The sequence below is a fragment of the Physeter macrocephalus genome, chromosome 14 (genome assembly GCF_002837175.3).
Source record: "Physeter macrocephalus isolate SW-GA chromosome 14, ASM283717v5, whole genome shotgun sequence".
NCBI classification, from domain to species: Eukaryota; Metazoa; Chordata; class Mammalia; order Artiodactyla; family Physeteridae; genus Physeter; species Physeter macrocephalus.
The window spans coordinates 122,699,294-122,713,110 of NC_041227.1; the positions used below are offsets into that span (position 1 = coordinate 122,699,294).

General features: G+C 55.6%; 2 protein-coding genes across 2 annotated transcripts; both read right to left on the minus strand.

Annotated features, from left to right (window-relative positions):
* Positions 1 to 3,531: 3,531 nt before the first annotated feature.
* Positions 3,532 to 6,654, minus strand: CD7 (CD7 molecule). The gene is made up of 4 exons (XM_007125595.3): positions 6,585 to 6,654; positions 5,018 to 5,332; positions 4,641 to 4,774; positions 3,532 to 3,843 (listed from the first exon to the last, which is right to left on the minus strand). Exons 1-4 carry the CDS (start codon positions 6,652 to 6,654, stop codon positions 3,736 to 3,738), a joined length of 627 nt encoding a protein of 208 aa, XP_007125657.1. The 3' UTR covers positions 3,532 to 3,735.
* A 3,240-nt stretch (positions 6,655 to 9,894) lies between these two features.
* Positions 9,895 to 11,919, minus strand: SECTM1 (secreted and transmembrane 1). The gene is given in 7 exon segments (XM_055089802.1): positions 9,895 to 9,909; positions 9,963 to 10,098; positions 10,316 to 10,338; positions 10,340 to 10,479; positions 10,725 to 10,757; positions 11,331 to 11,645; positions 11,832 to 11,919. Coding segments are annotated over 7 exon segments (750 nt in total).
* Positions 11,920 to 13,817: the final 1,898 nt, after the last annotated feature.

Here is a 13,817-nt window from a genome sequence, read left to right on the forward strand (position 1 = left end):
GGGCCCGTGAGCCATGGCCGCTGAGCCTGCGCGTCCGGAGCCTGTGCTCCACGACGGGAGAGGCCACAACAGTGAGAGGCCCGCGTACCCCAAAAATAATAATAATAATAAAAGACACAGTACTACAAATGGGAGAGCACACAGATAAGCAGTTTGTTCAGTTAAGACAGAAGCAAGGCAGAGATACACACCCGGAGAAAAAGGGTATGGGCGTCCCCCCTAATGAAGACGAGCACAATAAAGAGGCGGTTAAATCATTTATATAGGGCAGTTCTTCCCGGTCTTTGTTTACCTTTGACCAATCATCTGGTTGCCTTTTCCACACCTGACACCCTAGGATCCTCCCCAACATACGTGTGCAACATTTTTCCAAGATGGATTCCAGCCCAGAGGCCTATGGGGGGGCCTTGGCATCACCTATTCTGGGGTGGTGCCCCCTCCTTTTTGACCCCCAAGGAGCCTTTCTGCGCATATGCAATGTGTCCCTTGCCCCAAGGATGGGAAATATATGACCTCTTGATCTTTTGCTGAAACAGGGTTTAGCTCCTCTCTGTTCCTGCCGTGACTGTTATCTTAAAGTGTCCTGGCTATTTACCCTGTTTCTGTTGTTACTTCTATTTTGAAGTGCAAACAGGAGGCTGGTCGTAAGTGTCCGGCCTGAAGCCCATCTTTTTCTCGCCCCAAGGAATGTAAACAGGAGGCCAGCTGTAAATGCCTAGCCTGAAGCCCATCGATCTCCTGTCTCAGTGACAGGGGCAGAGAGCAGAGTGATGCGGCCACAAGCCCAGCAAGCACACATCGCTGGCACCACCAGGAGCTGGGAGAAGCCTGGAACAGATTTTCCCTCGGAGCTTCCAGAAGGAACCAACCTTACCTTGGTTTTGTACTTCTGGCCTCCAGAATTGTGAAAAAATTAATTTCTGTTGTTTTAAACCACCAAATTTGTAATTCATTACGGACTCCACGGGAAACTCAGACAGGTTTCTTCCCTGCACACGCCCACCACCCCCATCACCACCCCCGGCTCCTGGGCTGGCTCTCCGGCTTCGTGACAGGAAGGTTTGGAGCAAGGGGTGGAGGGACGGAGGGAGCCTGCAACTTTCCGTGCCTGGCAGTGCCAGGTGAGGTGTGTAAAACATGAGGTTGTTGGCAGAGCCCTTGGTGCTCGTCCACGCCGGTCAAAACCTGTTTCACCTCCAGGACTGCCCTCCATGATGCAGCCTGACACAATTACAACAGCACCGTCCCCCCTCCCTTTTTCTTCTGGTACGAGACTCTTGAAAAATAGAATTTTCTGAAGTCCCTGTGTTTGTAGGGAACCAAGGCACTTGTTCTGCATCTCCAGCTGGCCAAGCACGTCCTGATCCACCAGTGTTTTCAGAAGAATGATATTTCTCTATGTTGTTGTTGTTTTTAATATTTATTTATTTATTTGGCTGCGCTGGGTCTTAGTTGCTGCACGTGGGATCTTTAGTTGCGCCATGCAGGCTCTTAGTTGTGGCATGTGGAATCTAGTTCCCTGACCAAGGATCAAACCTGGGCCCCCTGCATTGGGAGCACGGAGTCTTAACCACTGGACCACCAGGGAATTCCCTCTCTGGGTTCTTTTGTGGTCATATCAAGAGGCCACCAAAGAGTAGGCAGTGAAATTATGGAGCATAAAATAGAATTGTTAATGTTGTTCGTTAATTTAAAAATATTGTTATTTCCTGGATATTTTGGATGCTTTTTAAAATTTGTGGTTTCCTTTTTTTGTTCTAAATAAACATTTGCTTTCGTACCTGGTTTTGCACTGGAGATTTCGTGTTTATTTCCTTAGAGAGCCCCTCTTGGTGTGCGTGAGCTCAGGCTCTCCTGGGCTGCACCTCTGCCCACACCTTGGAGTGAGCCTCTCTGCCACACCCTGGGGCAAGCCTGAGGTGGTACAGGGAGGTGGCCACATGGCCTTCAGGCTGGGTCCCTGACAGAGGCCCCTCCAGATCATCCAGGATAACTCACAACCTGCCACTCCTCAAGAAGCCCAAGGCTGAGTTTGTCACAGGCGTGTCTAGTTAGGATAAAATGTGCGCTACTGTTTTGTGTGTGTGTGTTTGTAGCTCATGTCAACAGCATTGGGCCTGTAGACCTCATTCTGTTTCTATTTTTGCTCAGCTCCTCTTGATAGTAAATGAACATTTTTTAAAGTTTCACATATGGTGTACAGTCATGTCTATTTTCTGTTCAATGAGTGTGGGATTTCACATTAACTAACAGCATGATCCAGATCTGAAGGAGCAAATTGAAATCTCAGGCTCTGTAGGGTGGCCTGCCTTTCCTCAGGGCCCTGGGAGGTGGGGGGTACAGGGGCGCTGTGTTCCTTGCCTTTGCCCCTGGTACCCGTTTGGGTCCCAGCTGCAGGACCCGGTACCCTCCACAAGAACAGCTGAGATCACATCCTGAGCTGCCCAACCCAAGCCCAGGGTGTCCCAGTGACTCCCTGCCCCCGTGACACACACCCCACAGCGACAGAACCAGTGTCAACACCCCATTTGTTCTTCCATCATGTCATCCGTGTAGACATAAAAGTACTGTCATGTGTTTAAACAACTACACACACCCATCTGTGCTTTATAAATGTGGGATCATACACACACTCTGCACCAGCTTGTATCGTTATGGCATCTTGCAAAGGTCCTAGCGTGATGTTTCAGATTCTTCATGGTGCCCTTTTAATGCCTGCTGCATGTGCAAACCATGATCGATATAGCAGTTCTCTTATTTGGACATTTAGGTAATTTCTCAGTTGCTGATTTTTGTATTGAAAGCAACACTGCCATGGATATCACTGCAATCTTGTTTCTATGCCCAAAGATCATTTCCCAAAGATATAATTCCAGCTAAAACAAACGTCATTCGCTAATGACACTTTAATCTTTGCAAACCCTGTGGATGAAGGGTTATCTCGTCTCAGTTGGTGGGCAGCACGGTCTGCTGTTTCTTGGCCCCGAGTCCAGGAGGACGCGGCCACGGTTCACATCCACTCTGGGCGCACCTGTTTCCCCAAGGTCGGTTCCCCAAGGTCCCATCGCACCCCAACATGAGTGCACACTGGGAGTGGCCCTCTATTAAGACCCCCAGACCACTGCTGCTAGCTCCCCTTCCTCCATCCCCACGTCACCCCATGGTGGAGGCTAGTGAGGCCAGGAGGACGCTGGTTGATTCGCCCCTTCCCCAGCCTGAACAGGGGCTGGAGTGAGTGTGTGTCCCCTCGCCCCTGCCTCCTTCCTGAAAGTCTCACACATAATCCCTTAGGCTGTCAAAGTCCTTGGAGATTCTAGGGAGGGTGTCAGGCAAGCCTCCCCTCCTTGACTCTAAGCTGGCTGAGAAATAGACACTGGAGTTGGAAAGGGGAGAAGAGAAGCCCTTTATTTCTGGCAAGGCTGGGCTGGGGTCAGCACTCAGCCCCCAGCCTCCCCAGCACCCCCAGCTGCCCGCTGCCCCAGGCACAAGTCCCTCCTTCAGAGCAGCCTCTTCTGCCATGGAAGGGTCAGGGCAGCAGGACGACAGAAAAGCTTCCTTCCCGGTGGCTCCAAGGTGCCAGGAGCAGCCTCAAGGGTGGGAGGCAGGCAAGGAGGGCTGCCTGGAGGAGGCAGCAGGAGCCTGACTGCTGTGGGGAGCTGCCTGTGTGTCCGCGCTGGGTCGGATGGTCTGCCCAGAGCTCTGCTGGACAGAGGGAGGCCTGGGGTCCTGCCAGGCTCACTGGTACTGGTTGGGGATGGACATGGTGTTACAGCGGCTGTGGGACATGTCCTCGTAGATCACGCACACCGAGTTCTTATCCCTCGCACAGCAAAGTTTCTGGATCTGAAAGAAAGCCTGTCATCTACCACTGGGGGCAGCTTGCTCAGGGGCACCCTCTATCTTCAAGGCACCTCCCCTCAGGAAGCTTTTAGATTTGGGGGCCTGCATGAACCCTTTTTAGGAGGGTCCTCGGCCAGACCCCCAGTTCTCCAGAGCTGCCCAGGCCTGGGCAAGGGTGGATGAGCCAGGGTCGTCGGGCAGCGGCGGGGAGGTGGAGGTGGACGTGACCTTGCTCCCTGGCCCTGGACACGGAGGGGTCTGGCTGTTGCAGGGGACATGGAGTTGGAGGCGCTAGGTGAAGGTGGGGGCAAAAGCTGATGGACCAGGGACAAAGCTGATCACTTCCTGGCCCCGTCTCTGTTGCCCCCTCCCCTCCAGCCTCCAGCCCATGATCGCACATGGATTTCACACACCCACAGGCCTGACACTCGCATATGCATACCCATGAACACGTGCGCACACGCGTGCACACTCTCACAGTCACGCGCGGCATCCCCATGCTCTCCGAAAGGGTCTCTCTGGACCCTCTTCTCGCTCCCCCGTAAACGTCTGACCAGGACGTGTCTTCCTGGCCCCACGCCCGTCCTTGCTGGGGGCTCTAGTTCTTGGGTTCCCTCCCACCTTGGACCTTGCCGTCCAAACCCTCTGAGCTCCAGGAGACCCTGACGGAGGGAGTGGGTGGGTGCTGAAGTTTCCCATGTGGCCAACTCCCTGGGGCTTAACCACTCTCCTTCCCTCCCTGCTCTCTGACAGAAGCGGGCTTATAGGGATGCAGATGACATCTGAGGGTCCACACTGACCTGCGTCCTTCTCAGCACACACACTGCTCCCAGCCCCAGCCCGACGAGGAGGAAGCCCACAGCCAGGGCCATGGGGAGGGCAAAGTGTATCAGCTGAGTCTCCTGGCACGTGTTCACTGTTTGGGGCAGTTTTTCTGGGAAAAAGGAACAGAGAGAGACATTTGGCAGGTGAGGGAGTCCACGAGAGCCTCTGAGGTTCAGGGCAAGGGCGGGGCTCTGGAGTGTGTGTGCATGTGGGAATCCAGGAGGCTTCCTGGAGGAGGTGGGCTTGTGGTAATTCAAGCAAGGGTAGAGGGAAGATCCTCAGACAGGGGTAGATGGAGCCTGGGCTGGCCAGCAGGCAGGTGGAGTGGTCCCCGGGGTGGCACACCCCTTACCTGTCACCACGACCAACGTCCCGGGGCCCCAGACCTCGTTATTCATGATGGCCTGGCAGGCGTAGTCACCAGTGTCGGCCAGCTGCAGGTGGTGCACGCTGATGGTCAGGTTGTGCTGCAGCCCTGAGAAGGCGACGCGGCCCTGGAACCGCTGGTCCACGGTGGGCTCCCTCCCGTTTTCATAGTAAATCACGTTGCTGAGCTTCGGCCACCTTTGCTTCAGGTAGATGCCAAGCAGGGGCCCCCGGGTGGAACAGGTGATGTTGACAGAGTCCCCCTCTAAAGCGATCGTGTAGGTGGGGGACTGCCACACCTCTGCAAGGAGGACCTGCCACCGTCACCACCAGCCTGGCCAGAGGGGCAGGGACCCACCTCTCTGCCGGGGATGGTGGCAGGGCAGAGGTGCCCTGGGTCAGCCCGCTGGGTTTTTTCTGTTTTTGTTTTATTTTGTTTTTGTTTTTTAATTTAAAGAAGGCTTTAATCTCTCTTTTTTTTGGCCACACCGCGTGGCATACAGAATCTTAGTTCCCTGACCAGGGATCGAACCCGTGCCCGCTGCAGTGGAAGCATGGATTCTTAATCACTGGACCACCAGGGAAGTCCTGGACAGCCGGCTGTTGTCAAGGATGAGGCAACTTTCGGAAGCCTTGGAGCAGCTCATGGCGTCAGCACCCCGGGCTGCACTCAAGTTCCAAAGGGGCCCCAGCGGGCTGGGCAGCCTGTGATCTCTCCCCACCCTGAGGGTCGGGGGACGTCGGAGCTGGGGCCTCTTCCTTCCAAAGCGGCAGGCCATCCGCTGAGACCTCCAACCACTCTCCCAGGCTCTACACCTTCTCCCTCTCTTAAATGACAGTTCCCGAGAGAGCCGGGGGCACTGTCCTGTCTGCCTGCCTCTTTCCAATGCCTACTGCCTCAGTTTCTCCACCATTTCCAGGCATCTGAAGCCAGTAGCTCCATGGGATGGGCATATCCTGGCTTGTCCGTGGGACACCCAGAAAGTTCCTTCATCTGCCCAGCGAGGCCCAGCAGGACCCACTTCTAGGTGCAAACATAATCCAAATACGAGCTCTCCACAAACTAAATTCTGCAGCTCTTTTGGGGAGAGAGAACACAAGAATTGCACCTGCCGGGTCCCCCATCCCACCTTGAGGAATTAATCTCTCCTTCTTACTGCAGAACTTCGCACAAAAGGTAAACCGAAGGACAATGTTCTCTCAGGACAAAGGCAGCCTTGCTGGTTGTAGGAGAGAAAGTCCCCGGACATTCAGGTAAAGAGAAAGAAGAGATTCAACCATAGTGATTCTGCACCCAGATATCAGCGTCTTGGTGCCCATTGTTTTTTGTCTAAGTGTCCAAAGCTGGACCTTACCCTCTGGAGGGGCTGCCAAGGCTTCAAGGGAAGGTCACACTCAGCATCCCCAGCATCCCCGGGAAGGGGGAGCACCCCCTTCCCAGAAGGAGAGTCCGGGGCGGGAGGGGAGGGCTGCAAGGGTGGCTGGGTGGGAGCGCTGAGCCCACTGATGGGTGCCGTGGGGGACGGGGGGACGGATGGTTGGGAAGTGCTTACCTTGGGCAGCCAGGTTGCAGGGGAGCACAAGGAGCATGGGGAACAGCTGGAGCCCCAGGAGCCCAGCCATGCTCACTGCAGTGAGAGAAGAGCAGGGCCCCGCTTACAGGGCTGTAGAGACTTCCTGTCTGCAGCACCCAACTGCGTGCCACCACCTCACAGACAGCCGCTTCCAGGGGCAGTCGGGGCAGGATGGAGCAGGAGGTAGGCAGGGGGACTGCACACAGTGACTGTAGGTTGGGCACTCCAGGAGGGCTTCCTGGAGGCGGTGCCATGAGTGAGGGGAGGCGCTGTGGGCAAGGCTGGGAGGGGCGGCCCTCATCCCCCCGCTCTAAACTGCTGAGTGCCCCCAGGTAGACCCATGGTCCTGGTTCTCTGCCCCTGCTTCACAACAGGGAGAGGAGAAAGGAGGGTGAGGCAGGGGCAGGCCCAGGAGAAAGATAAGGGGGTCCCCACGTGGGGACCTGATGTATGCCCAGAAACTTGGAGTATTATGTCAGTCACACCCGCAGCGTGGAGGCTTGGTGTGGCTGTAGGGACGGGGCCAGGGCATGTGCCCAAGGCTACGGCTGCCCTGGTGGCTTGCGATTCTGCTTCCTGTGGGTGCGGGGGCTGGAGGCATCTCAGCTGGACTAGCATCCTAGGTTGGTGCACCAGGCCCTGGTGATCAGCCCCCAGGGCAGAGGGAGACCCATGCCTGGCCCCTGACCCCGAGGACACGGAGGCAGACTCTAGACAACCAGGAGGTCATTTTTCTGTGGGCCACGGGCCAGATGGCCAAGCCTCAAGTGTTGGGCCCAAAGCCACATGTGCGTGTACACAGGTGTGTGCGCATGGCACACAGGTGTGTGCGCATGGCTCACATGTGGTCTGACAGCCTTAAGCTGTTTCCTCCCTGGAAGCCCCCTCCACTGGCCAGATGCTCCTGTCTGTTGATGGCTCAGGGTCCTGAGTGGGGTTTGTGGGTGGGGGCAGATTAAGTCTGCTGGGCTGACCCACAGATGCTCCTTGCACGAGGGGTATCTATTTCGGGGGCAGAATCTTGCCAAAGGCCCCCAGGAACCTAGCAAGTTGTTTGCAGGAGGTCATGAAAGCATAGGGCTTGGCAAAACAGGACCCCTCCGAATCTCATTCTGCCTTTGTTTATCACCAACACTCACTGGGCGCCCGTACGTGCCAGTGCCTGCCAAGAGCAGAGGGCAAAATGGACAAGAGGCCTGTGGCCCGGAGCTGACCTCCAGGGATGGATAAGCAGACCTGCAGCAGGACACACAGCCTGTGTCAGGAGAGGGGGCCAAACCTCAAGGGGCCATAGGAGTAAAGGACTGAGGAGATGAGGGAGGGTCATGTGGTGTCTGGGAACAGCATTCCAAGCAGAAGGATCAGTAGGTGCCTGATCCCTGAGGCCAGAAAGTGCCTGGTGTGTCTGAGGGTCTGCAAGAGGGCCAGTGTGGCTGCAGAGGGGGAGGGGGAATCAGGAGGAAGGGCTTCTAGGGCATTGCAAGGACTCAGAACTAAACTTCCTTTAGAGAAATCCTTGAAAATACAGACAAGCAGCAAGTAGAAAATGAAAATTAGTCAAAGACCCAGATGCAGTATTTCCTTCTAGGTTCCCTGCCTTGGGTGTGCAGGGGCTGAATGACTTACGTGAGCCCTTCCCACCATAATACGAATGTTAAAATAACCTTTGAATTACTTCAAATGCATCAACACTTTTTGTCTGTTTCAGGCAAAATGGAACAGATTTCCATGGCCCCCAAAGCATGGAGGTCCCAGGTGCTGTGCACACTGTGTCGCGTGGGCTTGGCCCTGTGGTGGCACAAACCCCGTATTTCTTGTGTGAACCTTCCTTTAACCTGAGAGATGCAAATGCAGCCCATTCTAGACCTGGACTCTGGGTGCCAGCAAAGCTGCTCTGGGATCCTCATCCTCCTGCGAGGCCACAGTCAGGCATCGCGCAGGGTCTCCAGTTTTGGATTCTTCATGGTGAGTGAGGACTCCCAGATGTCTGGTCTTTTGGATGCCTTGGGACTTTTTAGTTTTTAAGACTTGAAGCAGCTTGTTTCAGATTTTTATTTTCTCCACTTAAAAATGTGTTTCTCAGCTCATTTGATGATTTGCTATTTTGTTTAGTTTACTCATCTTGAGGGTTAGCGATACGGATGTTTTGCAAAGCACTGAATGCAGTACTTCTAGAAAAACCTTCTTTTATTGCCTTATATGTCCCTTTTAAGAATACACTAAACGCACCACCAAACCAGCTCTACAACAAATACTAAAGGAACTTCTCTAGGCGGAAAAAAAAAGCCACAACTAGAAACAAGAAAATTATGAAACGGGAAAGCTCACCAGTGAAGGCAAACACAGTAAAGGTAGCAAATCACCCACACACAAATATGATACCAAAACCAGTAATCATGAGAGGAGGAGAGTACAAATGCAGGATACTTGAAATGCATTTGAAATTAAGAGATCAGCAACTTAAAACAATCATGCATATGTATAGACTGCTATATCAAAATCTCATGGTAACCACAAACCAAAAATCTATAATAGATATACACACAAAAAAGAAAAAGGAATTCAAACACAACACTAAAGACAGTCATCAAATCATAAGAAAAGAGAACAAAAGAGGAAAGGAAGAAAAAAGACCTACCCCCCTACCCCCGCCAAAAAAAAACACATTCAGTGGAGTTACACAGTTTTGATCATGAAGATATCTGGCATAAATGGGTTTGGGACCTACAAGAGCCAGCAGGTGGGGCAGATGCAGGGGAGGGGAGCCCCAGGGCTAGGGGAGACCAGGGGGTTGGACACAGGTCCCCAGCAGCCACCTGTCCTGCTTCCCTTCCAGAGGGGCTACTCTACCCGCTGGTGGTGGAGGAGGGGCCCACGCGCCATCTCAGGCCCCTGATCCCCGCATCCTGGTGCCACAACTGCTGGCAGGAGGGTCCCCAAAACTTGCTCTTGTTCATAGTCCAAAGACAGGAGGGTGTCCACGATCAACACAGGACCCCAGGCTGGGGTGTCTCCGAGGTGACAGCAGCATGGCCCTCCTGCCCCAGGGAGGAGCCCAGGCCAAGAGGCCTGGATGGAGCAGAGGAGGGGGAGGGTCCTGCTGGGTCAAGTGCTTTGGAACTTGAGACTTTTGCACCTTTGGCCACAGGAGCTGCTGAAGAGCCCTCCCTGGCTTGCATGTCAGGGAGAGGCCAGGACGCTGCCAGGCTTCCTAGTCCTCGGCCTGGTCCTCCCCTCACTTTCCCGCTGTGCAGTGCAGTGCGTGGTGCACAGAGCTCCCCACCCTGGCTCAGAGCCTCCTTATCTGGGGAGAGAGGGAAGGAGGGATGAGAGCCAGCGGCAGACACCTGCGCCTACAGGCACGCCTGAGGACACACCAACTGCCCGCACGTCGTCGTCGTCGTCGTAGGTCTCCTGGAAGGAGCAGGAAGTCCAGCTCCCCCCATGCCATCCTCCAGGGTGTCCTGGGGACAGTGGGGACCCGGTGGTCTGGCTGGGAGTGGGGCATCTGTGTTCTGGGCCTGGAACTGCCAGAGTGGGCTGGGGTCCTCGGGGGGAGGGGTACCAGCTCTCTGGGACCCTGCACGCTCCCCACTCTCCCACTAGCCCCGGTGGGTACAAGGCCATGGGGCCGAGTGTCATGCTGAGCCTCAGAAGGCCCCATCCAAGACCCCCTGCCCGGCCCACAGACCAGGCACAGGGGCCCATACCTGCCGGAGCTTGGAGAGCTTTGGGGAGCCAGACCTTCTGCACCAGGCCAGCAAGCAGACCAGCAGGACGGAGAGGGCGGCCAGGGCGAGGATGGGGAGGACCACCTGGACCTGGCTCTTGTCTTTGGGGTCAGGCTTGAGATTGGGGAGCAGCATCTCCGGGCCTGTGGGGAGGGGGCGGGACCTCCGTTCACTGGTGCAGGAGCCACTGCCTGCCTTGAGGGCACCCTCGAGGGGGACATCACCTCCAGCCAGGAAGCCCATAGGTGGGAGAGTGGCAGGGAGAAAGGGTGCATGGGATGGGCAGGGTGCCAGGCACAGAGGGTGGGGGTGTCTGATGGGGGGAGACCCAAGGGGGCTTCCTTGAGGCTCCCCTCCTGTACCCCAGGATGAAGATAGAAACACCTACCCCAGGAAGGTGTGACGAGTGTGTCTTGGGGCTCTGCCAAAGAGAGATCCCAGATAGGTTGGTGGGGACCTGCCCAGGGCCAGCCCTTATGCAGCCCCTCCACCCCAGGTCTCAGATGAGCTCTGGATACAGGAGTCCATGAGGGCCTCACTGGCTTCCCCTCCCAGGGCCCGGCTAGGCTGGGGGTGCCGTTCTCAGCCCCTCCCACTGTACCTGGTGGGGGCAAAGCTGAACCCCTGCTCCCTGTCCCCAGAGCTCGGGGTGACCATGACTGCATTACAACCAGGTGTGGGGGGGTGAGAGTGAGGGGTGGTGACTTGGGGAGTTTTGCAGCAAAGGCAGGGGGTGGGTAGGAGGTTTTTAGGGAGGGAAGGGACCAGCTCCCTGTGCAGACAGGGGATGGTGCCCAGGGCATGCGTGCACGGGCTGCCCTGGGGAGAAGCTCGGAGGGGGCACAGATGTGGGGTGGGTGGAGCAGATGGAAGCCCTCTTTAGGCCCCGCTCCTGTGGCTCTGGGCACCTCAGGTGGGCAGGAATTGCTCCTCCCTGGTTGCTGCCCCTCCCCAGCAGGAAAGCACCTGGGGGTCAAGGTGCTCCTCCCCTCACCTGAGACGTTCAGGGTGGTGGTTTTGAAGTTTCTCTGGAGCCCCACAAGACTCCACCTGTACTGCCCTGCCTGGGTGTCCTGGGCTTTTTTAATCACCAGGTGCGCCTCGCCCCCTTGAACCCAGAGCTGCCATCCATCCTGGCAGAAGTTTCCTGGGGCCTTTACACTGAAGATGAGCTGCCAGCTCTCCCCGTGGTAGGTTCGCAGGGAGATGTTGATGTGGGAGAAGAGGTTGGTGATGCTGCAGGCCATCACGGCCGGCTTGCCCCTGAGCACGGAAACCACGTCCTCGGTGCAGCTGGGGCTGTCCCAGTCTGTGTGGGGATACAGTCCAACATGTGGGTCACGGCTGGGCCTCAGGACTTCCACTGATTGCCCTCCCTGGGGTCACTGACACTACCTGGGGCCTGGGCCCTCCTGGCCTGACCTAGGTCTCTCCTTCCACCCCTATCTCACCCCCGGGGGGGCCCCCCCTAGCAGAGTGGGACCACGAAGTTTACCTCCACTCTGAGCACTCCCAGAGATGGCCAAGAGCAGGAGGGCCCAGAGCATCCTGGGAGTGGGAAGGGGAGATGCCGAGGTCAACATGGCCCGCAGGACGGGGAGCAGGCCTCAGGGGTCCCTCGTCTTCCTTAGTGGTTTTGGGGACACACCCTGGAGGAAGGAAAGCCGATGAGTCAGAGGCCCCCTGGCCTCCTTCAGAAGCTGGTGGGAGCGGCCACAGCCTGGCCGGGGCGGGTGGGGGTCCCCAAGCTCCTCCCTGACCGCTGTGCCTCAACCCTTCTCTGTACCTTTATGATGTGTGCAGTGGGGCCACTGTCAGACAGATGAGAAACATGGATGAGACAGGAAACAAGTCCCTGCAAGACAACCCCATTTACATCGCAGGGGTTATCCTTCAATTTTATATAAAACATACAAAACTGCCTGAGCCGTGTGTCCTGTAGAGATGGGTCGTGACACACAGAATCTCGCATAGCCGCTTGAACCTGACACCAACCTAAGACCACCTTGGAAGCCCCCAGGCCCTCTCCCGCTCTTGCATTCCACAGCTGGGCATTTGGGGACATTTGGCCCGCTTGCCAGATTTATTAACAAAAAGAGTCTTCCTGTGGAACTCGTGAGTTCTGATCTGGAAAACTGAACTTTCACTTCCTCTGAAACAAGTGCCAATCTCAGGCTTCAGCCTCCAGTAAAAGTGACATTTATCCTGATTAGTTTAAGCTATTTAAACTATTGACCCTTTGATTAAAATAATAATAATAATAGACTTTTTGGTTTCGTCTTTGAGCGGTTTTAGGCTTACACAAAAATTGGGCAGGAAGTGCAGACAATTTCCACACCCTCCATTACTGGCATCTCCAGTCAGTGGGGCATTCATTACATCTGATGAGCCTATAGTGCTTTGTTCTCACTGACTGAAGTCTACGCTTTACATCAGGGTTCACTCTCGGTGTTGGACATTTAACGGGTTTGGACAAATGTATAATTACATGCATCCACCATTAGGTAACATACAGAGTAGTTTCACTGCCCTAAACATCCTCTGTGTTCCATCTAGCCATCCATCTTTCCCCCCAACTCTTGGCAACCACTGCCTTTCCCAGAATGTCAGAGGGTTGGGACCCTTCCATTTTGAATTCAGCCTTTCTGATTTTTTTCCACTTTGGGGGGAATTGGGCAGGAGGGCCGGGAGCAAAGGGAACTGTGAACGCAATCGCTTCCAGGGGCTCGGGGCCGTCGGTGAACAGGCTCAGTCCTGACCTCAGCAGGCTCTGGGCCGAGCAAGGAGAATGACATTGGGAGGGACAATCTCAGTCCCCCCCCACTGTGGCCACATCACACCCCCATTTCTAGCACTGCGTGTGTGGAAACTCGTCAAATCCATGGGACTTTGACCAGGTGGGGCCCGTGGTCCTCCCTGTTGTCCCATCTCCCCATTCTGCCCCAACCCTCACTGGGTTCCTGCCTCAGAGCCGAGCTGACAGCTGACCGCCTGTAGTCTTGCCCCCTCTACCTGCCTCGCTCCTGGGACTCCTGTTGGGCTAGTGGTCTTTGGACCAGCAGGTCCTGGCCAGTGTACTGGTGGCCCTGGGAGTTCCTGGTGGGAGTGGGACAGGGTGCACAGCCCTGCTGAGCTGGGGGCCTCAGAGCAGCAGGAGAGGGAGGCCCACTCTACCCTGGAAGGAAAATGGCTATATCCAGCTTTTGAAAGAAACATCTAATTTGAGTCAGGAAGGGTTTCAAGAATGTAAAATGCAAACCAACCCATGCTCTCCTGTCCTCCTCCTGAATGGCTGGGTCTGCAGGGGCTCTGGGTTGGCGGCCACACTCCTGGGGAGGGCGGGGGTGGACCCTAGCATGGGTGTGCCCATGGGCCCAGGGCTGGTCCCAGACGGCTCACCCTCCAGGGGGATGGACCAGGCAGAGCAGACAGACAGATGGCCAGGCTGATGGATGGGTGGTGCTTTCTTTTTCACTCAATC